Source organism: Saccopteryx bilineata, unplaced genomic scaffold, assembly GCF_036850765.1.
Source record: "Saccopteryx bilineata isolate mSacBil1 unplaced genomic scaffold, mSacBil1_pri_phased_curated manual_scaffold_140, whole genome shotgun sequence".
Lineage (NCBI taxonomy): Eukaryota > Metazoa > Chordata > Mammalia > Chiroptera > Emballonuridae > Saccopteryx > Saccopteryx bilineata.
This window is the reverse complement of record NW_027095547.1, coordinates 20,157-45,159: the sequence shown is the minus strand read 5'-3', so window position 1 is coordinate 45,159 and position 25,003 is coordinate 20,157. Positions and strand designations below refer to the sequence as shown.

General features: G+C 44.6%; 1 protein-coding gene across 1 annotated transcript in view; it reads left to right on the top strand.

The window, feature by feature from the left end:
• The first annotated feature begins 325 nt into the window (after nucleotides 1–325).
• Nucleotides 326–25,003, top strand: part of LOC136318401 (prostatic acid phosphatase-like) — a 43,738-nt gene continuing 19,060 nt past the window's right edge. The window contains exons 1-4 of the mRNA XM_066250723.1: nucleotides 326–532; nucleotides 20,121–20,216; nucleotides 24,039–24,125; nucleotides 24,599–24,751. Coding sequence (XP_066106820.1) covers nucleotides 413–532; nucleotides 20,121–20,216; nucleotides 24,039–24,125; nucleotides 24,599–24,751 — 456 coding nt within the window. The 5' untranslated portion in view covers nucleotides 326–412. The remainder of the gene's footprint in view (nucleotides 533–20,120; nucleotides 20,217–24,038; nucleotides 24,126–24,598; nucleotides 24,752–25,003) is intronic.

Genomic DNA, 25,003 nt, shown 5'->3' with positions numbered 1-25,003 from the left:
CCAAAAGATTAATAATGACTGGCCTAAGTTTTCCAAAGTCGGCAGAAATCCCCTTCCCAAGTGCCAGCCACAAAGCACATGCTGCATCACACCCCATCTAAAGTAAAGATAAGGTAAACTCAAAAGGAAATGTGTCCTAACATGTTCTGCGGCCTCGCACCAAAGCTTTGCCCCCTCTGGGTCTCAGTGTTCTAACTTTCAGCGAGTAGACTGATCCCTAACACCCAGCCCTAAATCGGCTAACCACGCCAAACCCCGCCCCAAGCTACCTGGAGAGTTTATGATTTAGGCGTCTGGCTCCTCCCAGCTCCTCCTTCTCTTCTACTCCTTGACTAAAAAGAGCTTCCCCTCCGATGGCTTTTGCAGGAGAAGCAGCACCTCCTAAGTCTCGCCAGAAACAGCTCTGCCCAGCATGAGAGCTGCCCTCCTCTTGGTGGCCAAGGCGGTAAGCCTTCACCTTAGCTTCTTGCTCCTGCTTTGCTTCTGGCTGGACCGCAGTGTGGTCGCAAAGGAGCTGAAGTTTGTGACCCTGGTGAGTAGAATTTTCTTTTTGCTGCCCGGTTTCATTTTACCCTGGTGTTGTCTGAGGGACACCAAACTCAGAGAGTGAATAATCAAGTTTTGTAAGTTCCTCACAAGGAAGTTTTAACATGTCCTGCCACAAAGGTGTTTGGTTTGGTTACTCTTGCCTTTTGCCGATGTTATTTATTTATCCACCTTCTTTACAACTGCCTTGAATGCAGATTCCTTTTGACAGCCACTCAGACCAGGAGAAGAAGCCTCAGCTGGCGCTGTTTGGTTCCGGGGGCTAAACTAGCTTCATTCGGTTTAATGATTGTTTTTGCAAACCAAAAAGCAGTCATTTTCTGAATTAAGTAGCCCCTCTGTTTATGAGGAAGTTGAAAAATATATGTGTAAACAGTGTTTGAAGCATAAAAGTGAAACTAAACAAGAGTTCGAGGATGACTTCCTGATACATAGATTTGGTGGACCATTTAAATCCTATTTTGCCCCCCATACATGTGTCAAGTTATGAAAAAGGAGGGGAGAGGCTGCCTAATGCGTGATGTCAGAGGAAGAACGTACACTGTTGGCATTTTTTTTAATAGAGAGTTTGAAAAGTAAAGGGGAATGATTGCTTTACATATATGAGTCAGAATGAATCCTTTTATATCTCTTGGTTTCTGTTTGTGTATTTGATATTTTCAGTATCTCTATTACTCTTTTGTCTGTTTCACTCATTGTTTCTCTCTGCCTCTGACCCTTTTTTGTTTTTCACAGGCTCTCTCAATCTCTTTCTCTGCCTCACACTTTTTATTTGATCATGAACGTATGCTGATAAAAAAGTAGGTTTTCTTTCTGTAAGACTACTACTCAAAATTTATTTTAGTTATATTTTTATAATTTATTTAAAAAGTAAACATGAAGTTTCTATTTAATCAGCTTAGTGTAGTCAGTCAGAATTCCTTCCTTCTACAAAAACAATTTCATAACCATGTGTTTATGCAAATCATGATTCTTAGTCTAATATCGCTTTAGTAGGTCATGAGTCAACAATGAGAGAGAGAACCAGAGAAATATATGATCAGTTTATTTACAAATGATTCACCAGTTGTAAGGCTTGTTTTGAAAAAGCTGTATAATATTGTGTACCTGACATAAAGCAAAGTTAGATTTTAAGTTACATAGTGAAATGTATGTGAGTTAGACTTTTAACTCTGTTCATGGGTTCCTTGCCAAAGTGTGCATTAAGAAAGTGAGGGGAGCCAGACCAGGCGGTGGTGCAGTGGATAGAGCATCAGACTGGGATGTGGAGGACCTAGGTTCGAGACCCCAAGGTCACCAGCTTGAGTTCGGGCTCATCCGGCTTGAGCAAAAAGCTCACCAGATTGGACCCAAGGTTGCTGGCTTGAGCAAGGGGTTACTTGCTCTTTTGAAGGCCCGTGGTCAAGGCACAGATGAGAAAGCAATCAATGAACAACTAAGGTGTCGCAACAAAAAACTGATGATTGATGCTTCTCATCTCTCTCCGTTCCTGTCTGTCTATCCCTCTCTCTCTCTCTCTCTGTTCTTGTAAAAAAAAAAAAAAGTGAGGGGAGCCTGACCATGGCACAGCGAATAGATCTTCAACCTGGGATGCTGAGGATCCAGGTTAGAAACCCCGAGGTCACCGGCTTGAGAACGGGGTTGCAGGCTTGAATGTAGGATCATAGACATGACCACATGGTCACTGGCTTGAGCCCAAGGTCACTGGCTGGAGCAAGGGATCACTCACTCTGCTGTAGCCCCCCAGTCAAGACACATATGAGAAAGCAATCAATGAACAACTAAGGTGCCACAATTTTGAGTTGATGCTTCTCATCCTTCTCCCTTCCTGTCTGCCTGTCTGCCTCTCTCTCTCTTGTTAAAAAAAAAAAAGTGTGAAGACTCTGCAGAAATTATACTGCCAACACTGTAAACCTGTGACAAGCTGTTTGAGTCATAATCCTCTTTGAGATGTTACAGTGAACTCCCAGTTAACTGCATGTAGCAAGTCTCTTCTCTGTGTTTTACCAGGACCCAAGCTAACTTCCCTTGACGACCAAACTCTGTGGGTTTCCTTTCTTCTCCTCCACTCTTGCTTAACATCTGTTTAGGAAGTCCAAGTTAATTGTTCCCTAAGAAAAACCTTAAAGTTAGCTCACTGTGAGCTAAAAAAATTAATTATCACACAAGGCCAATGTTAACAATCTTTCCTACCACAGCTTCCTTCCATTAATGGTAGATGAAGGGCAATTTAATACACCTCTTCTGGCCCTTGCGAAAGAACTTCTGTCTGCCTGACCTGTGGTGGCGCAGTGGATAAAGTGTCGACCTGGAAATGCTGAGGTCGCCGTGTTCGAAACCCTGGGCTTGCCTGGTCAAGGCACATATGGGAGTTGATGCTTCCAGCTCCTCTCCCCCTTCTCTCTCTCTGTCTCTCGTCTCTCTCTCTCTCTCTCTCTCTGTCTCCCCCTCTCCTTTCTAAAATGAATAAATAAATTAATTAATTAAAAAAAAAAAGAACTTCTGTCTAAGGACTTAAGCCAGAAGATATTACTTTCTTCTTTCTGTTAATTATAGCAAATATTTGAGTATAAGTGGTTCAATAATATACTCAGGAAAATCCTTAGAAAATTATCAGGAAAACCAGAATAAAAGAAAGGTACCTCGGATTAAAGTGGTAATGTTAATGGCAATAACCAATAATTAAGTGCTTACTAGGTGCCAGGCACTGTTCTGAGAGTTCAATATGAATTATGTCACATAATCCTCCCAAAATTTCTATAAAGTAGTGTTGCCAGGAAAACATAGGATGCCCAGTTAAGTTTGAATTTCAGATAAACAGCAAATAATCTTTTAGTGTAAGTATATTCCATGCAATATTTGGGCATCCTGTATTTTTGTTTGCTAAATCTGGCAACCACTGCCTAAGGTTTTTGTATAAACCTCTTATCCCTATTTTATAGATGAAAAAATTGAGGCACAATGAGGTTAAACAACTTGTCCATGGGGTTGGTCAAATGAGTTTGTAAATATGATATATGTGTTTGCTCGCTTGTGATTTATATTGGGTGTGGGGGACAGGCTGTAGGCAGGCCGGGTCATTGTAGCCTAGGGTTTGGTTTTGAGACTGGGCTTTTCCCCACACCCTTGACTGATTGTATGATCTGGGTGGTGCACTCTCATGAGGAATCCAATTATGCCTTGGATAAGTGACTTTGTATCAGAGACTTCCTTGTTTGTATATTGGATTAAGGGATTTTGGTTTTCTACACTATAAAGTGGGACAGACCAGGAGCTGGCTCACACAGTTCCTGCTATCACAATTGCAGGGGCTTCTCTGATCCCTTGCCCTTCATGGGAAAAGCTGGTTTTCTGCTCTTCCCTTGTCTTCTTTTGTGGTTTGCCTGTCTTGGTGAGACACCAATAAATAGGATGACCCCCCATCCTCTGACTCCGCCATTTCTTTATCGTCTGCCCGAATCCAATGGGAACCTGCATGTGAATGGCCACGATGGTGGTTCCTGGCCTTACAACTGGCGTAGTTTCCGGCAGGATTCAGAGATTGGTATGGGGCCACCACCCTTGATGGGTGGGGTAGAGTACTGGTTGCTGTTCTGGCTCCCCATGGCTGTCCTTTTAGGGGCCATGGGCTACGTGTTTTTTACTCAAGAGGAAACCAGGAGTTCTGTGCGAGAAGCTGCCCGAGGTCAAAAGCTTCAGTATGAATTGCAAATAGAATGGCAGAAAAGGCTGGAATTGGAGTGAGCACTGGAGAAGGAATTACGGGTTCGAGAGTTGCAGTTTACCCTGGAAGCTGAACGTTTTCACCGGCAGTTGTTGGAGAAACAACTGCGGATTCAAGAGCTCGAGTCTCAGCTTCTGGCCAAAAGCCAGCAGCCACAGGAGCCTAAACGGTCATCAAAGGAGCAGCAGCATCCATGCCGGTGGATTGGCTTTGAGTCAGTGGGAGCAGGCGCTTGCAACTCCTCTTCTGAGGATGAGAAGGCTCAGGCTGAAGCTGCCATACGCACACTAAGAGCCTGACCAGTTGTCGCCAAGAAGGTAAAAACCCAGCAACAAAGAGTCCCTCAGGGGCAGCCACAGCCTCCTGCCCAGGTAATGGTCCGGCCCTATACCCAGGCAGAGCTGATGGAGTTGGGGGCACAATTTAGGCAGAAACCTACTGAATCCCTGGTAACCTGGTTACTACAATTATGGGATATAGGGGTGAATGGCATCATGCTCTCCGGAACAGAGATGGAGAAATTGGCCGCCATTACCACACACTCTTCCTTGAGGCAGCGTCTTCAGAACTGCCATGGCAACCCAGGAGACCATACCCTATTAGAATGGGTGATGGCTGCCATTCGTATGGTCTGGCAGAATGCTGGAGAACTGCCGGGGGCAATGAGTCCGTGGCAGTACTACAGTGAGTTAGTAAAGGTCCTTCGGGAACTAGGTATGAAGAATGCTGTTTTCAACCCTGGTTCTCGTGGGCCAGATGAGGAAGTGTTTACGGCAAAAATGAGGAATTTGTCCTTGCTAGCGCCCCATCAGCCCTTTTTGGGTCACTTGTGGCTATCTTGGGCCCCTATGTGGGGCAGCCCATCAATGCAGTTACACAGATGGTAGCAGATTTGGGAGAGCTGGAGGCTGCTCGGGATCATAAAGCAGTGAGGGCTGCTGCCTATGTTTCCCCCTCAACTAACAAGGGAAACGGGCCTGTAAAGGTTACCTGAACGCAGATGTGGGTAGACTTGATTGCGGCTGGAGCAGATAAGGGGAAATTGGATGGCCAGTCTAATAAAATTCTTTTGGAGCTTTGGCGGCAGCTTAAACCAGAACAGAAGTTCCAGCCACTGAGACGAAAGGCCCCAGCAGCTACCAATAAAATGTTTGGTGCACACACAGCTCGGTTACAAGATTATATGATAGAGACGGCCAAGGGAGAGGAGAACTCCCAAGACCCATTGTACCAGTTTGAATAGGAAAAAGGCCGAGGGACCGTCTAACGGGGATGGGCGGGGACCAGAGGCCACATGTGGAACTGGCTATCCACTGGTCCCCTTCCAATGTACAACGGGTGTTGGCCTTGGTGGATACAGGTGCAGAATGTTCCCTTCTCTATGGAAACCCAGAGCGGTTTGTTGGGACCCCAGTGGCCGTTGACGGTTATGGGGGCCAAACTGTTCAAGTGAAGCCAATAACTATTCCATTGGGGATAGGGAGACTGCTTCCTAAGCCATATAAGGTGTATGTATCTCCTATTCCTGAATATATTTTGGAGGTAGATGTCTTGCAAGGACTGTGGTTGGAAACTACAGCTGGGGAGGTCCGGCTGCGGATCAGGGTTGTGAAGGCAGTATTGCGGGGACACGCATCACATTCCCCTTTGCAATTACCCATCCCTCAGCGTGTGACTAACACCAAGCAGTACCGCCTGCCAGGTGGTTATGAAGAAGTCACAGGGACAATCCTTGAACTAGAAAAGGTGGGGATCATCCGGCCAGCACACAGTCCTTACAACTCCCCAGTATGGCCTGTGCGCAAAGCAGATGGAACCTGGAGAATGACAGTAGATTACAGGGAACTTAATAAAGTTGTCCCCCCTTTGCACGCTGCTGTTCCCTCGATAGCTAACATGATGGATCGGCTAAGCCATGAGTTGGGGACATACCACTTTGTGGCAGACTTGGCCAATGCTTTTTTCTCTATTGATATAGCCGCAGAGAGTCAAGACTAATTTGCCTTCAGTTGGGAAGGGAGACAATGGACCTTTACAGTGTTACCCCAGGGCTATTTGCATAGCCCCACCTTGTGCCATGGACTGGTGGCTGCTGACCTGGCTAAATGGAAACAGCCAGAGGTAGTCCACATGTACCATTATATTGATGATATTATGCTAACTAGTGATTCTCTTTCAGAATTGGAGCAAGCAGTCCCTACCCTGCTATCCCATTTGAAAGCATGTGGCTGGGCAGTTAACGAGAACAAATTACAAGGACCTGGGTTATCTGTTAAATTCTTGGGAGTTGTCTGGTCGGGTAAGACAAAAGTTATCCCTGATGCAGTTATAGATAAGATTCAAGCATACCCCATGACCACTACGGTAAAACAGTTACAGGAATTCTTAGGTTTGTTGGGGTATTGGCGAGCATTTATACCGCATTTGGCTCAGTTACTACACCCCTTGTACAACCTTATTTGAAAGGGGGTTCGCTGGGATTGGACTGAGCAGGCGCAAGGTTCATTTGCAGCTGCTAAGAGAGCTGTCAAGGTGGCACAGGCCTTGAATGTGTTTGATCCTGCCAGGCCCTGTGAGCTGGATGTTCATGTAACCTCAGAGGGGTTTGGATGGGGCTTGTGGCAGCGGACAGAGCACCTACGGCAACCTATTGGGTTTTGGTCCCAATTGTGGAAAGGTGTTGAAGTTCGTTACTCATTAGTAGAGAAGCAGCTGGCAGCTGTGTATGCTGCCCTCCTGGCAACTGAGAGTATTACAACCACAACACCAGTTACAGTCAAAACAACATACCCTATAGCTGGATGGGTGAGAGATTGGGCAACTAAATCACGTAGTGGTATGGCCCAAATGTCTACCCTGGCCAAGTGGGGTGCCTATCTGCAACAACGCTGTGCTCTAAGCACCAGCCTATTGAGGGCAGAGCTGCAGGAAGTCTTGGATCCAGTCACCTATGCGACCTTAGATCAGGTACAACTGGGGCTCAGGAGGCAGAACCTGAGGTCAGTCCCTACCAGGAGGGGCGGGTGCCCATCCCCGAAGATGCCTGGTATACTGATGGTTCCAGCAGGGGCCAACTTGCCAAATGGACAGCTATCACCTTCCATCCGGCCACTGAGACTATTTGGATGGACACGGGTACAGGCCAAAGCAGCCAATGGGCAGAATTAAGAGCTGTTTGGCTAGTTGCCCATAATGAGCCCTCACCTCTGGTGATCTGTACTGACAGCTGGGCTGTCTATCGTGGACTGACCCTTTGGATTGCTACTTGGCACATTAACCAGTGGATGGTAATGCACCGTCCACTATGGGGTCAGGCCATGTGGCAGGACTTATGGGAAATAGGACACCAGAAGCAGGTGACAGTATATCATGTCACAGGGCATGCCCCTCTAGCCCATCCTGGGAATGATGAGGCAGATATGTTGGCAAGGGTGCGATGGTTGGAGACTGCACCTGCAGGTGATGTGGCACAGTGGCTCCACCAGCGCCTCCCCATGCAGGACAGAAAACTATGTGGGCTACGGTTAAGGCTTGGAACTTGCCTGTGTCCTATGCAGAGGTACTTGCAGCCTGTGAGCAATGTGCAGTATGTTCCAAGGGGCACCCTCGGAGACCACTGGTGTCACCTGGACAGATCCAGAGGGGTCATGTTCCACTGACATGATGGCAGATAGACATCATTGGACCCTTACCAAAGTCAGAAGGGTATCAGTATGCAGTCACTTGTGTAGATACTGCCACCGGGCTGCTTGCTGCTTACCCCGCTCGTAACCCTGACCAGAGGGCAGTCATACAGGCTCTGGACCACCTGAGTGCTGCATACGGGCGACCGCTGGTCCTTGAAAGTGACAATGGTACCCACTTCACTGGTTCAACGGTGAGGCAATGGGCTCAAAAGCTGGGGGTGGACTGGAAGTATCATGTTCCCTACCACCCCCAGGCTGCTGGTATCATTGAGCGGTATAATGGACTCTTAAAGCAGGGACTGCGACAGGAGGGGGGCACCGGCTCTCTTACTGGATGGACACACAGCTTATGGACAGTACTTCGGATTTTGAATGAGCGACCTCAACGGGGAAGCCCAGCTCCAGTAGAGGCCCTCCTGCATCGGACAGCTGCCCCCATTCAGTTGCAGATACACACCAAGAACATTTTACTCAAGCCAGGTTTTGGACAGCAGGGCAACGTGCTCTTGCCTGCTCCAACAGCCCTTCTTAAAGGACAACGGCTTCAATGGACTTGGCCCTGGACTGTACAGGCCCCCCATCTGAGATGGTGGCCTTGTTGGCACCATGGGGAAAGGGGTTAGAGGTGGACCTCCAGTTAACTCCTTGGGCAACCAGCACCTGGCCACCTAAGGTAGAAGTGTATTATCCCTTGAGTGCTCAAGGGGACAGCATTTTGAAGGGCACCTTTGTAATTTCTTTATGGCCAATAATGAGTTCTCCTTTTTTACTACACATAGAACCAGCAGATGCTGGTGTATTGGCCAATAAGGTTTGGTATGCCCGCTCAGGGCGGCCTCTGGTGCCAGCTACGGTGCTGTCTGCAGACAAAACTCTGGCCTGTATTCTGCCAGAGGGAAAAGATTTGCCTCTCTTGGTGCCGCTGACAGCTCTCTCATTTCGTCCATAGCTTTCGATCTGTTAATCCTATTGCTGTATTTGTACTATCTCTGTTTATGCAATGTATCCCACTCCTTGCACAGTGACCATCATGGAAGATACCTGTGGTTTAGATTGTAAAGCGAGCAAAAGGGGTGGAATGTTGGTCAAATGAGTTTGTAAATATGATATATGTGTTTGCTCGCTTGTGATTTATATTGGGTGTGGGGGACAGGCTGTAGGCAGGCCGGGTCATTGTAGCCTAGGGTTTGGTTTTGAGACTGGGCTTTTCCCCACACCCTTGACTGATTGTATGATCTGGGTGGTGCACTCTCATGAGGAATTCAATTTTGCCTTGGATGAGTGGCTTTGTATCAGTGACTTCCTTGTTTGTATATTGGATTAGGGGTTTTTGGTTTTCTACACTATAAAGTAGGACAGACCAGGAGCTGGCTCACACAGTTCCTGCTATCACAATTGCAGGGGCTTCCCTGATCCCTTGCCCTTCATGGGAAAAGCTGGTTTTCTGCTTTTCCCTTGTCTTCTTTTGTGGTTTGCCTGTCTTGGTGAGACACCAATAAATAGGATGGCCCCCCATCCTCCGACTCCGCCATTTCTTTATCGTCTGCCTGAATCCAATGGGAACCTGCATGTGAATGGCCACGATGGTGGTTCCTGGCCTTACACATGGTCACACAGTTGAGCTTTGAACACAAGCTGCATGATCCCAGAGGCCAGGCCCTTACTCACTGCACATATGTTCCGATTGTGTGTGTGAGACCCAGCACATAGAGCTGAGATCTCCCCGTGGAGGTTTGGTGTACTGTCTCGACTCACAATCAGCAGGTGATTTTCTTGCTTTTTCCTCTGTGATCCAAAATAAATAAATCTCCCCCAATTCTGAGATGCTGTTCTTGGCAGAAGGAGCAGGAAACTGTCCTTGGTTCTTGTTGGTCAAATAAGTATGTAAATATGATATATAGTTTGCTCGCTTATAGTTTGCATTGTTTGTGTGGGACAGGCTGTAAGCAGGCCGGGTCATTATAGCCTAAGGCTTAGTTTTAAGACTAAGCTTTTCCCCACACCCTTGAATGATTGCATGATATGAGGTGGTGCACTCTCATGAGGAATCCCATTATGCCTCAGATAAGTGACATTGTATCAGAGACTTCCTTGTTTGTATATTGGATTAAAGGTTTAGATTTCTATACTATAAAGTGGGGCAGACTGGGAGCTTGCTCTCTCTTGGTTCCTGAGATTAGCATTAGAGGAGAGAGCAGAGAAAGGCCATGTAGAGGAGAGGAGAAGCAGCCAAGATGGCAGAGTTCTCAAGAAGAAGCCAGTTTGTGCAGAGAGAAGGAGATGGGGAACAGAGGTGAATAAGGCTGGTGAGGTAAAACCTTTGATTCTAGGAAACTTGGATAAGTCAGTGGCTTTAGGAGCCCTGAATGGAAAGGGAAGTGTTTTCCCACTGTGTGTATTTCTTGCCCACCGGGTGCAAGCTAGGATTAAAGGTAATGGCCCACCAGTTCTTGGCTCTGTTGTTTCATTACTGTCTTTCCAAATCTAAAGTGAACCTGCATGGGCCAGGCAGCTGTGATGGTGGCCATGACTATTGGCTTTACAGTTCTTATTCTGTCTCATACACAGATAAAACATATTCACTAAAGTGTTTCCAATAAAAGGCTAGTTTGACGAGTTGTTAATAGACATTGCTTGGTGTAAGGCCAGGAGCCGTCATCGTGACCATTCACATGCAGGTTCCCATTGGATTCGGGCAGACGATAAAGAAATGGTGGAGTCAGAGGATGGGGGGCCATCCTATTTATTGGTGTCTCACCAAGACAGGCAAACCACAAAAGAAGACAAGGGAAAAGCAGAAAACCAGCTCTTCCCATGAAGGGCAAGGGATCAGGGGAACCCCTGCAATTGTGATAGCAGGAACTGTGTGTCTGAGCTCCTGGTCTGTCCCACTTTATAGTGTAGAAAACCAAAATCCCTTAATCCAATATACAAACAAGGAAGTCTCTGATACAAAGTCACTTATCCAAGGCATAATTGGATTTCTCATGATAGTGCACCACCCAGATCATATAATCAGTCAAGGGTGTGGGGAAAAGCTTAGTCCCAAAACCAAACCTCAGGCTACAACAACCTGGCCTGCTTATAGCCTGTCCCCCACACCCATTATAAGTCACAAGCGAGCAATCGTATATATCATGTTTACAAACTTATTTGACCAACACTTGGTAAAATGGGTTTCAACAGTTAAATCAGCTTTGGGAATTGAATATGGTTTAAACTATGTTTTAACGTCTCTTAAAGGCAGGACTCCTTGCAGTCTGTAATATTCTAATATGTACTGCGGCTTTCAAAGAAAAGGGTCAGTAAATTGTATTCCCTAAATTTTGACTACCGAATCCATCTCATTTTTTTTCCAGAGAGTATGCCATGGAAAAATCTGAAATAATTGCTATTTTAAATTTTATATAAACAGAATAAGAATGGTGAATCACAAGGTACTGTCAAACAGCTTCACTAGTTATCATTCATGGCCAATCTTGTTTCATCCTTATGCCCACAACCTCCTACTATAGTCCCATACAACATTGTCTCATTCATAAATAGGGAGATGCCATTTGAGAGCATTCTCTCTCCCTAAGCGAAGGGGAAACCACAAGTTCAGGTGATCTCAGAGAAAAAACTCCTTCCACCCAGGTTTTACAAAGAAAGATGATGAGTCACACAGCATAAGCTCTTCTCATTCTTCAGGGATGACCTTGCAAAAGTCATACTCAAGTCATAGACTCTCCTCTGTGAAAATAGCATTGAGCACATCATCTCTACCCTGGGATGGGTAACTTCCACATTGTGGGTGGGCAAATTCAAATGATGCTAGCCATCCCACTTTTCCCAGGACAGTGGATTTTCGGGGTTCTTCCTCAGTCCTGTAAAGTAAAAAATTGGCAAGTTATTTAGGCTAGCAGCCCAGTGTAAGTCTAAATTTTCTAATGCTATATGCTAAATAAAAGTTGAAAGCTATACCAAGGAAAACATTAAACTTTCCTTAATTGAAGTTCCAGCATCACTTACTAAGGATGAGACAGACCATGACAGGTCACTTAATTCAGCTGAGTCTTGAGTTCCTCAAATGTACAGTTGGAGATGATGACCATAACTGTGCTTCCTACTTCACAGAGTTATCTTTAGTTTCAAATGACATGATATGCATATGAAAGTGTGAGCCATGATACAAATGTACGGAGCTATGAGTAGTCATCAGTCTAAAACAGAAGCTTTCCAACTTCTTGGATAAAATCTAGCTGGTCTTTAGTTATTCTTTGCTTCTTAATTGTGGTAAAAGACGCAGAACATAAAATTTTTCCACCTTGACCATTTTAAGGGCACGGGTCAGTGGCATTAGGTGTATTCACATTGTTGTGCTACCGTTAGAACCACCCAGCTCCAGAATTCTTTTCATTTTGTAAAACAAACTCCATGTCCATTAATCAGTACTTCCCCATTATCCCCTTCCCCTAGCCCCTGGCAACCACCATTCTACTTTCTATGAATTTGACTGCTCTATATACCTCATATAAATAAAATCACACAGTATCTGTCCTTTTGTGACTGACTTGTTTTACTTAGCATCATATCCTCAAGGTTCTAGATGATATTTGAGCTTATAAATTTAATAAGATACAAGGTTTTTTAGAGTTTATAAAATTAACAAACTCAGTAATTAAGCACATGTATAACTGAAAGGGAGCAAAAGAAAGAGAACTATAAGGTATTAGATAATTATTTATGCCAGAACCTTAGACTATTTCACTTGTCTGTATTCAAGTCTCCCCCATCTATTTTCTCTTAGAGGAGACACACCTGCAGTGTGGTGTGAGATGGGGAAAGCTGGAGGGGAGGGCAGAGAGAGGATACAACCACAGTTCCAGAAAAGCACACTGAAGACCTGAGTTGCATCTTAAAGTGTGGACAAGGCTCACCCGGAGTGAGGATGATGGAGACGCAGAGACCTGACTCTGGAGACCGATTCAGTGACACAGATCCACTTTATTAAGGAAGTAAGCTAGCTTATATACACAGGTTCAGCCAATAGAATGTTACAGCATGTCCTTCACAGCCAGTGGCTGAAAAGGTCAGGGAGCTGCCTGGTTGGCGCTGAGTTACTTCCTTACAGCAGGCGAGCTCCCTTCTGGGTGTGCCTAGGAGGGTTTCAGGGCTGGAGTGTTCTCACAGCATTGCATCAGCCACGGCTGCTAGGAATGAGCTCTGCACTCTACCTACATCTCCCCCTTCTCTTTTAATCAGGGCCAATTGGGCTTGATGAATGCTGTTGTTGTCTCTACAGGCAGTATAATGAGCACACATAAGCAAGAACAGAGTACCAGGGCCTGGGGGCCCATCAGGGGCCATTCTCTGGGCCTGCTCCGCTAAAGCCTTCATATCCCCCCCAGGTGATGGGGACGTTGGCTGCGAGGTCTTCTTCTGGAGACTCGCCATCTCCTGGGTTGGGGGGTTCGTCGGAGTGGTCATCTTGGGACACCAGGACTGGCCTTATGTTTCATCCTGGGATCCAAATTGGCTGAGGGCTGTTTTCTGGAAAGACACAAGCATAACCTCTCCCTTGCACTAGAAGGGGATGTGGACCCCGCCACTGTGCCGTGGCTGGGTCCTTCCAGCGTACCAATGGTAAAGGGGTTCGGTAGTGGCAACTTCTGCTTCTTCAGCTGGCGTAGCTGATGGTACAGTTAGCAATTCGGTTGGTTTTGTTTTTGCGCGCTCGGTCGTGAGTGTGTTAAACTCAGAGGCTAAGCCACTTTCCTCCTCAGTGGAGGGGGGCGCTCCTCAGGGAGAGGGGTAGCCTGTGATATTTTTGGAATGGGGGAGCGCCAGACAGGCATGCATGTATGGCTAGTAGGGCAGGAGTGAGGCCGATAGGGAAGGTTTGTCCTTCATGTACTTCGGCCAAACTTACGCGTCGGCATGTCCCTAAGCCAGGGATTGAAACCAGAGAGGATCTCCCAGTAAGTTCAAAGATCCTTTTCCTGTATGGTGGTTCCTCAAAAAACTGCAAATAGAACTACCTTATGACCCAGCAATCCCTCTACTGGGTATATACCCCAAAACCTCAGAAACATTGATACGTGAAGACACATGTAGCCCCATGTTCATTGCAGCACTGTTCACAGTGGCCAAGACATGGAAACAACCAAAAAGCCCTTCAATAGAAGACTGGATAAAGAAGATGTGGCACATATACACTATGGAATACTACTCAGCCATAAGAAATGATGACATCAGATCATTTACAGCAAAATGGTGGGATCTTGATAACATTATAAGGAGTGAAATAAGCAAATCAGAAAAAAACAAGAACTACATGATTCCATACATTGGTGGAACATAAAAATGAGACTAAGAGTCATGGACAAGAGTGTGGTGGTTACCAAGGGTGGGGGGGGAGGGAGGACATGGGAGGGAGGGAGGGAGAGAGTTAGGGGGAGGGGGAGGGGCACAGAGAACTAGATAGAGGGTGACGGAGGACAATCTGACTTTGGGCGAGGGGTTTGCAACATAATTTGATGACAAAATAACCTAGACATGTTTTCTTTGAATATATGTACCCTGATTTATTAATGTCATCCCATTACCATTAATAAAAATTTATAAAAAAAAAAAAAAAAAAAAGATCCTTTTCCTAACTTTAACTCGCCTACTCTGCAATAGGGCATGGAGGGCTCTAGCTTGTGGGGCTCGGGAGTGAGGAAGAAGGTTTCCCATTGCAGATGGGCCACTCACCTGTCCCTTGGATGCTGGTTGGGTTCCTGTTCAGGCGCCAGTTGTGGACAAGGCCCACCAGGGGTGAGGATGACCGAGATGCAGAGATCCGACTCCAGAGACCAGATTCAGTGACGCAGATCCACTTTATTAAGGAAGTAAGCTAGCTTATATACATGGGTTCAGCCAATAGAATGTTACAGCATGTCCTTCACAGACAATGGCTGAAAAGGCCAGGGAGCTGCCTGGTTGGCGCTGAGTTACTTTCCTTACAGTGGGCGAGCTCCCTCCTGGGTGTGCCTAGGAGGGTTTCAGGTGCTGGAGTGTTCTCACAGCATTACATCAGCCACGGCTGCTAGGAATGTGCTCTGTGCTCTACCTACAAGAAAATGATAGACTTGGGAAATAAAGGATGAGTTTCTTTTAAAAATTGTGAAGGCAGAATCCCTGTGGATTGAATGTGAATGTTAAGGGGAAAGAGAAACCAAGATGACCCTGAGTTTTCTCATTTTGGTTGCTGGAAAGACATTGATGCATTGAGATAGGGTACATACAAGGCATTAAACATTTGAAATTCCTCAGAAGGAATATGGGTTATAAACACCAATAAAATATAAAATATTTTGTACTGCACAATTCACTATAGCACAGTGGTTAAGTGGGAAGACCACCTGGGTTTGAATACCAGCTCAACCGTTACTAGCTGTGTGACTTTGGATGAGTAACTTAACCTACCTGTGTCTCAGTTTCATCATCAGTAAAATGGGGATAATAGTACTTCATGGAGTTGTTATGAAGCTTCATTGAGTTAATACATAGAAGCCTCTCTGGCAAATGCCCCAAACATTGTAATTATTATTAATATACATACTCTTATACAATTATCCCATGTGTGTTTCTTTAATAATGTTCACATAACCAGTTAATTAAAATGCCAGGGGTTTTTTTTTCTATTTATTCTTCATATTCTGAAAATGATGATGTATTTACAAGTCTCTTTTAAGTTTGATCAGTTTTCTTCCTGGCATCAAACCACCGGCCCAATAAAAACTAGAAAAATATATATATTTAAAATGTTACTCAAGAATTCAACCATGGTTTGACTTACTGTTTGTTTCATTGACTTAACTGGTCCTCCTCTTTATAACTTTTGAATAGAATAGACTATCGACTGCCCTTTTATTTGTCTTCATCTTCATTGTCCACCTCTGAACAATACCTTTGAACACAGGCAGGAACTTCTCAAGGCCTGTAAATATTTTTTTCCTGCTTCTCTCAAAGTAAGAATTGCAGTTACAGCTACCATACTGTGAGCATCCACAAGATGTTAGGCTCTTTACATTTGTATTTTGAATCCCCCGAAAGTCCCAGTGATATGTATAATATCCCGCTACTACATCAGAGTAATAACAAAGGTGCTGGAACTTCTCTGTGATATACTGGGTGCTAGAGACTCACGATGTTAACCGTCTGGTGACACACCTCCAGTTGTGAGTTGGCTTATAAAAGAAGTACCAGACAGGCCCTGGCCAGTGGCTCAGTGGTAGAACGTCGGCCTGGCATGCAGGAGTCCCAGGTTCAATTCCTGGCCAGGGCACACAGGAGAAGCGCCCATCTGCTTCTCTACCCCTCCCCCTCTCCTTCCTCTCTGTCTCTCTCTTCCCCTCCCACAGCCAAGGCTCCATTGGAGCAAAGTTGGCCCGGGCACTGAGGATGGCTCTGTGGCCTCTGCCTCAGGCTCTAGAATGGCTCTGGTTGCAACAGAGCAACGCCCCAGATGGGCAGAGCATCGCCCCCTGGTGGGCGTGCCGGGTGGATCCCGGTCGGCGCATGCGGGAGTCTGTCTGACTGCCTCCCCATTTCTGGCTTCGGAAAAATACAAAAAAAAAAAAAAGAATTACCAGATAGAACTCTACCAGCGAACGAAACCAGGGCTCCTGCCTCCGCTCACAAACCCTCTAGTGTCTCTCCTTTGCTCTGTGGCTCCCTAGTCACAGGCCAAGGAGTGGCAGAGCTATCTGTGAAGATCTGCATGTTCTTCAAAGGCATGTTGCTGGGCGGAGCACTGTGCGCTAGGGTTGCTGCTGAGCCAAGTAGGAGGTCCACCCAGTTTGCTTGTACCTGCTCCTCCCTGGCTTTATGCGAATGCATTTTGTAAATTTTCAGAGTGCTAAACTGATCAGGGAAATTATATTTGGCTCAAAACATTTTAGTCGGCTGGACTGTCACTATAGGCACTAGAAGCATTCAGTCTTTTTTTTTTTTTTTTTAGTGAAGCAGACTCCCACAAGCGCCCCCACCGGAATCCACCTGGCAACCCAGTCTGGGCCAGATGCTGAAGTACCAAGCTATTTTTAGCATCTGAGGCTGATGTGCTTCAATGGAGCTATCCTCGTGCCCAGGGCCACGCTGGAACCAATCCAGCCACTTGCTGCAGGAGGAGAAGGAGAAAAGGGGGAGAGGGAGGGAGAGAGAAGTAGATAGTCACTTCTCCTGTGTGCCCTGACAGGGAACTGAACCTGGGACATCCATAAGCTGGGTGATGCTCTATTCACTGAGCCACAGGCCAGGGCCTAATGTGGGGTGTCTAGTCTATTGAAACCATATAATAACTTTAATTACTCAGTTCTGGGAAAGTATTTTACTTGCACTATTTGGGGATCTAAAACTCTAAAGTGTGTTTCCATTGTGAAAAGGGAAGCACTTATTAAGGTTAGCCTTAATAATCTCTAGTCATGACCAAGTCACCCTTAGTGACTAATAATTGTAGGTGCTCATCAGAGTATGCTATGAGGACACCATTTATGATAGTAATTCCTTATCTAACTGAAATGCTTTTTTAAGATCCACTGCACCATTAGCCCTCTGTTTGTTGAAGCCTGTTCCACTAAGATTTTAGTTTAGGGCAATAATTTTTCAACCTTTTTCATTTCATGGCACACATAAACTAATTACTAAAATTCTGCAGCACACCAAAAAATATGTATTTTTGGCTGATCTGACAAAAATAAATAGGTACAATTTGATTCATTCACACTGAAAAGCTATTGTTGTATTGGCTGGTGTTATTGTTTTATTTGACAATCTAAGGGAAAAGAGATCGGTGCCCCTGACTAAATAGTCAGGTATTGCATGTTTTAAAAGCCTTGCAGCACATTGGTTGAAAATTGCTGGCTTACAGGGGCCAAAAGGTCCATTTTCTTCAGACGCCAGACACAATCCAGGTCCTACAATCCTCGCTCACTGCCCTGGAATCCCATCTCAAAGACGGCTAAAGTCGGAGGCTATTTCTTGATCAGTGTCTACTGAACTATTTTACAGAATTTCTGAAGAGCACCCTTCTGGCTTTCCTTTCACTGGAGCGTCTGTGCTGTACAGGAAGTGCGGTACAGAGTTGCAATTACGGATGGATTTTAGGGTGAAATTTATTATAATTAATAACAATTAAAAATAATTAAGTCAAAATCAAAAGGGTTTTGAACTTATGTACCCTAAAGTAGGATAAAGAAATAGAATCAGCCCTGGCTAGTTGGCTCAGTGGTAGAGCGTAGGCCTGGTGTGCGGAAGTCCCGGGTTCGATTCCCGGCCAAGGCACACAGGAGAGGCGCCCATCTGGTTCTCCACCCCTCCCCCCTTTCCTTCTTCTCTGTCTCTCTCTTCCCCTCCCGCAGCCAAGGCTCCATTGGAGCAAAGATGGCCCAGGCGCTGGGGATGGCTCCTTGGCCTCTGCCCCAGGCGCTAGAGTGGCTCTGATCTCGACAGAGCGACACCCCGATGGACAGAGCATCCCCCCTGGTGGGCGTGCCGGGTGGATCCCGGTCGGGCGCATGCGGGAGTCTGTCTGACTGCCTCCCCGTTTCCAGCTTCAGAAAAATAAAATAAAAAGAAATAGAATCAACACAACAATAAGCTACATAACATCACCAGATGAAGAAACATCAGCATGGGTTCTAGAGTAGTAGCTAGTTAAAGCAGTAGACTAAGGAAAAAGAATTATGAGTATGTACAACTCTCACCAAACCGTGGAGGAACACGTCACCAGACCAGGATTTTTTAGCCTGGACTCCAATGTCGGCCACATGCCATGCATATCAACAAGGAAGGGTTCTCTAGAACATACAGGTGGGCTGAGACCCTACCTATGTTTATAGAAAAATTTTGGCTGGAGGTTATTACATAAGGACCCTTTGTGCATAACCTCTGGCAACAAAGAAAGGTCACCACGTTCTGAAATAATGAACTAGGCCAGCAATCAATTGGTAAGACCATCCTCCCTAGTTGCCAGGGAAACTGTAGCAGGACATCTCATCCCGCCCTGAGTAAATGACTCAGTCACTCCTGCAGCCATTTTTCATGACCCTTTTTGTTCATGTTCAACTGAGTTCAAATTCATATATTTCTTCTATACTGTTACTCTGCAGCATCTTAGCCAGGTAGTATAAGTGAAAAGTGCAGGAAATCTCAGATAATGCAATTAGATATGTTTGCTGACATCAGCGTAGACTTCATTTGTATTTCTTGAGTGTTTTTCTTCTCCTATCTTTTGTTTACAAAATAGCTTTGTGATTGGCTTGGTGTACTGCTCAGAAAGCATATTATAATCAAAGAACCAAGGTTTTAAAAGTTTGGGCTACTCTCCCCAAAGAGTGAAATACACATGACATGTATGCACATCCAAAGCATGTCCTTAAAGTACTGAGAATTTGCTTTTCTCATCTCTCTTCTGCTTTTTCTTTACCCTCAACCTCCTATAAACTAACAAATCATTGGCTCAAAATGGTTGCAAATTCTATGTAGCATTTAATAGCCACTATTTTATTATATGCAAAAATTTTAACACCGTTATTACCATCACCACAATTAAAAGAGGAATACTTCTGCCCATGTGTGATCAAGGGTATGTAAAGAGCCCCTGAACTATTTGGGGGCTGCACGATTTGGGCCTGCAGATGCCCCGTGTCAGTCATATGCGGCCAGCATATTAAAATTTCCTCCTTTAATAAAACTCTTCAAAATTTAAAAAAAGAGAGAGAGAAATACTTCTCCATCAGGGTTTGTCTGCAGTGAAGTGATCCTACTAAGCTTTGTGTTCCTTCTCATCCTATTGAATGTGCCGCTCAATCTCCATGTGGGGATCGCCTGCCTCCTAATGTCTTGTCATCTTGTTATTTACATCACCTGACACAGAGGAAAGAAAAGCTTAGAGCAGTTCTTAACCTAGGATTTACCTGGAGAGGTTTTTAAAATCCTGATTCCCTGGCCATATCTCAAACTAATTAAAACCAAATCACTCAGGGTAGGTCCATCCTCAGAATTTCTTTTAACTCCCCAGGTGATTTCATGAGCAGCCAAGGTTGAGAACCAGTGGTTTAAAAAAACTTCTGTTATGATAAGCAGAGGCAAAAAACCTAAGTGAAATTTATAACATTACTGTTTTAATCTATTTTCAGGTTTTTAGGCATGGAGACCGAAGTCCCATTGAAACCTTTCCTAATGACCCCATTAAAGAATCCTCATGGCCACAAGGATATGGCCAACTCACGCAGGTTGGTTGCATTTTTAACTAAAGTTGGTGATAAATCTCAAGGGAAACTAAACATAGTGAGGTTTATAATCTATTGAAGCCATATAACTACTTTAGTTGCTCAGATCTGGGAATGTATTTTGCACAATTACCTGGGATCTAAAAAGTTCAAAATGTGTTTTGATTGTGAAATAAGAGGAACTAATGGTTGGCCTAGTTCATTTCTAATCATATCCAATTCAGCCTTAGTGACTAGTAACTTTAGGAAGAGTGTATAGCAGTGATAGTCAACCTGGTCCCTACCGCCCACTAGTGGGCGTTCCAGCTTTCATGGTGGGCGGTAACGGAGCAACCAAAGTATACATATAAATAAAATGATAGATTTAACTATAGTAAGTTGTTTTATAAAGATTTATTCTGTCAAACTTAGCAAAAATCTGACATAAAGTACTTGGTATAAATTTTATAAAGTAAAGTTACTTCCCTACTTTATAAATCACCATTACTGTGGAACCGGTAGGCAGTTAGAAAATTTTACTACTAATGGAGATACAAAAGTGGATGGTAGGTATAAAAAGGTTTGACTACCCCTGGTGTATAGCATTGCCTGTTTTGATATTTTTTTATCCTGTGAGTTTTGTTAAAGCATAAGAGGTGTGCGTGGACAAGAGAAGAATATAGAAGCTTAGCGATCCTGAAGAGAGCCAAAAAATACTTAAAAGCCAGACCCTGAGTTTCTCAGGCTCTACTTGAGAAAGTAAAAAATAATTTTGTAATCAATAAGGTGAATCAACAGGGTTGGGAAAACATGATTCCTCTGGAAGTGCTGATACAAAACTTGATTTCTTGTCAGCTGGGTATATTGGGATTGAGCCTTCCTTATAAGTGGTCACTTCCACACAGGAAGCCCTACTTCCTACAGAGCACCCAAGGAGAAGGTGAACCAGAGAACAAAGGCAAATGTAGTCCCTGCTCCAGTGCCCTACAACCTTCAGTTGTAAGAGTGAACGGCTCTTCGGTTTGACCAAAGCACTGTTTAAGTCTATTGAGATAATGTCAAAGAATACTTAGAGTTGGCCCTGGCCAGGTAGTTCAATAGAGCATTGTCCCAATACAACAAGGTTGTAGGTTAGATCCCTGGTCAAGGCACATACAAGAATCAACCAATAATTTTAAAAACCAACCAATGAATGCATAAGTAGGTAGAACCAATGTTAATCTCTCTCACTCTTTCCCCCTCTCTATAATATCGATCAATCAATCATTTTTTGTTAAAAGTTCACTTTTAGAAAACTTAGAGTTGGATATCTCCAATACTAATGGGTCTTAATCTTGACCAAACATTTGAATTATTTGAAGAGCTTTACAAAGTATTGATGTCTGCCTGGGAGACTCTTTTTTTTTTTTTTTTTTTGTATTTTTCTGAAGCTGGAAACGGGGAGAGACAGTCAGACAGACTCCCACATGCGCCCGACCAGGATCCACCCGGCATGCCCACCAGGGGGCGACGCTCTGCCCACCAGGGGGCGATGCTCTGCCCCTCCGGGGCGTCGCTCTGCCGCGACCAGAGCCACTCTAGCGCCTGGGGCAGAGGCCAAGGAGCCATCCCCAGCGCCTGGGCCATCTTTGCTCCAATGGAGCCTCGCTGTGGGAGGGGAAGAGAGAGTCAGAGAGGAAGGAGAAGGGGAGGGGTGGAGAAGCAGATGGGCGCTTCTCCTGTGTGCCCTGGCCGGGAATCGAACCTGGGATTTCTGCACGCCCAGGCCGACGCTCTACCACTGAGGCAACCGGCCAGGGCTGGGAGACTCTTATTTAATTGGTCTAGAGTATGGCTTGGATATTGGGATTTTTGAAGTTTCTTGGTTGATCAGTGGACTCTAATGTGCAGCCAAAGCTGAGAATTATTACCCTAACTCACCTACAACGTTTAATAGAGGAGGAAACTCAGAGGGGCTATTTGAGGCCAGCATCTTCTGGCTCCCACGTCAGAGTTCTTCCCATCATAGTCTACCCAGCTTGTGGCATCTTGAATAAGAGGTGTTACAACAATTCAGGGCTGCTTCTTAATAACTATGATTCTATATGGACTCTGCTCCCTTGCTGTGCTTTTCCTATAAGACCAAAAGATTTTTCTAGATGGTGGGAATTATACTGCTCACAAAAATAGGGGATATTTCAAAATGAATATGAAGCGATAAAAATATCTTTCATTTTTTGTGAGCAATGTATATCCTTCTTCTGAGAGTGTCTTGACTAACCATCAGAATCTCCGAAAACAGTGTTTCTCAAGCTTTCTAGTGCAAATGAATCATTTGGAGATCTTGTTAAATGCAGATTCTAACTCACCTGGTCTGACATGGGACCTGGAATTCTGCATTTCTAACATGCTTCCAGGTGATGCCAGTGGTATTGATACATGGACATTCTTCAGTCTAATGCTCTCCCAACTGAGCTATTTCGGCGTGATACATGGACATTCTTGAAGTAGCAAGGTTCTAGAGTTCAAATCTTGCCCTTCACCAGATACTTCCAATCTACACAATGACAAGTAATGGCTTTCTAGATCAGTGGTTCCTAAAGTGTGGTCCCTGCACCAGCAATATCACTTGATATAACTGTAAATTTTCTGGCCCCACCCATTGAACCAGAAACTCTGGGGTGGAAACCTGGGAATCTTTGTTTTAGTGAATCCTTCAGGTGATTCTGTACATGGCAAAGTTTGAAAACCACTGCTCTATAGAAAGTGGCTATTTCCTCAAAAGTCAGTTGTAAGTTTGAACAACCATTAGAACTAAAAAGTACCTGCTTATTCAGCTACCCAGGTCATCTAGGAAACTCACAAACCTCAAAACACACATGACTCCTTTTCTACCTCCTTCCCCATTCTAGAGAGGTGGTGATGATAGTGGTAGCCAGGAGTGCAGGAAATGAGCATATGGGGCCAAGCAGAAGCCACAGCGACCACATCCTCTTTGACTCTTGAAGCTTTGGGAAAGCTCTGGATTAAAGACAGATTTGAATGCAGTGTTATTCAAAGCATGGTGCTCTATAATCTGGATCCGAATCACTCAGGGCACTTGCTAAAATGCAGATTCCAGGCCTATACCCAAGATATAATGAGCAGGAATTTCTGTAGGAAATGCACTTCAACAAGCACTCCTAGATAAATTTTGCTTCTGGTGCACAGAAATGCTTGAGGATCAATGAGCTAGCTAAAGCAGTGCATCTCAATGACTGCTGGCCAGAACCTTAGTGAGCTTGTGAAAAACAGATCCCTATGCTCACCCCCAAAGTAGGTGAGGCCCAAGGGTTTGGTTTCTAACATACTCCTAAATATGCTAATACTGCTGATCCACAGACCACACTTTGAGTAACAGGCTCTAGTTTTTATATAACAGGCATAAATAAACTGTACAAATAATAAAACATTGCACGCAGAGGTTGAAAATGATCTTCAGATTAATCAAATCCAACCTCTTATCAGATGATGAATTTCTTTCATCAACCCCTCAAGTGGTCAACCAGCCCTTTGAATCATCTGCCCACAGAGATGACCGCTGATGCTCTACCACACCAGACATGAGTCATTTACATTAAATCGATCCACCACCAACTACTAACTGTGGGCGGCTCTATGTAAAGTGCTAATGAAGATAAACAGCTTTCCCTGGGAATCAGGACTGAAAATGACAGCTTTCTCTTGTTTTCATTTAAAAATATGCTGTTATTTTGGAACTATTAAAGTATACCATTGTTTACTGTTTTAGTGAGGAGAGTTAAGATGCAGAGATAAGAGTCACAGGACTTATTTTGAGTAATTTTTGCCTTTATTCTTTTCCCCTAGCGGGGCATGGAGCAGCAGTATGAACTTGGAGAGTATATAAGGAAAAGATATGAAAAACTCCTGAATGAGTCCTATAAACATCAACAGGCAAGTTGGGGAGCTAAAAATGGGAACCTTGTCTCTCTGAAAGAATTTAATTTAACATAATGCAGCATTTGTCAAAATGCTTTGCCTGTTTCTCAAGGAACTTATACAAGTCAAGTATCTTGTTTAAAAATGTACTCTTCTTTATACAAATATTTTATTCCTAAAAAGTTATGAATATGAGTAAGTTCAAGATTTAACAGACACTTATGGTAAATACTTTAGCTTGGCAAGTAGCCACCACTGACTTGGTCTTTTTTGTCAGTTCAACTATTGGCATACCAGGTTACTTTATGGCATGGCATGCTCATGCTCATAATACTGTCTCTTCCATACTAGATCCTATGATCATGATGCTATCACAACATCAGCTAGTATTTTGGCACGGGTATCCTATCCTTTCTCACATATTAGCTGCATAGGAAATACCCACAGTTCCTCTCAGTTGGATTCTGCTTTGATTTTTCCTTCTCTAGGTTTATGTTCGAAGCACAGACATTGACCGGACTTTGATGAGTGCCATGACAAACCTTGCAGCCCTGTTCCCCCCACAGGGTATCAGCATCTGGAATCCCAACCTGCCCTGGCAGCCCATTCCGGTGCACACAGTCCCTCTTTCTGAAGATCGGGTCAGTATTCTGGGGAAATGAGGAGATTCTGTTGGGCCTGGGAGAAGGAAGGCAGGTTGCTCACTACTTGTGGATTGTCCTTGGGCTGTGCAGCCTTAATTCTTTCCTAAATAAAGGTGCAAAGAACAATGTAGGATAGAAAGCCCAAGGCAAGAGAGAGTAGGAACAGAATTTCTCTTTGAATATTTATTATTCATTTTGTTTTGCCACTCTTTCAACTTTTGGCAATTTGTTCCTCTCTATCTTCACACA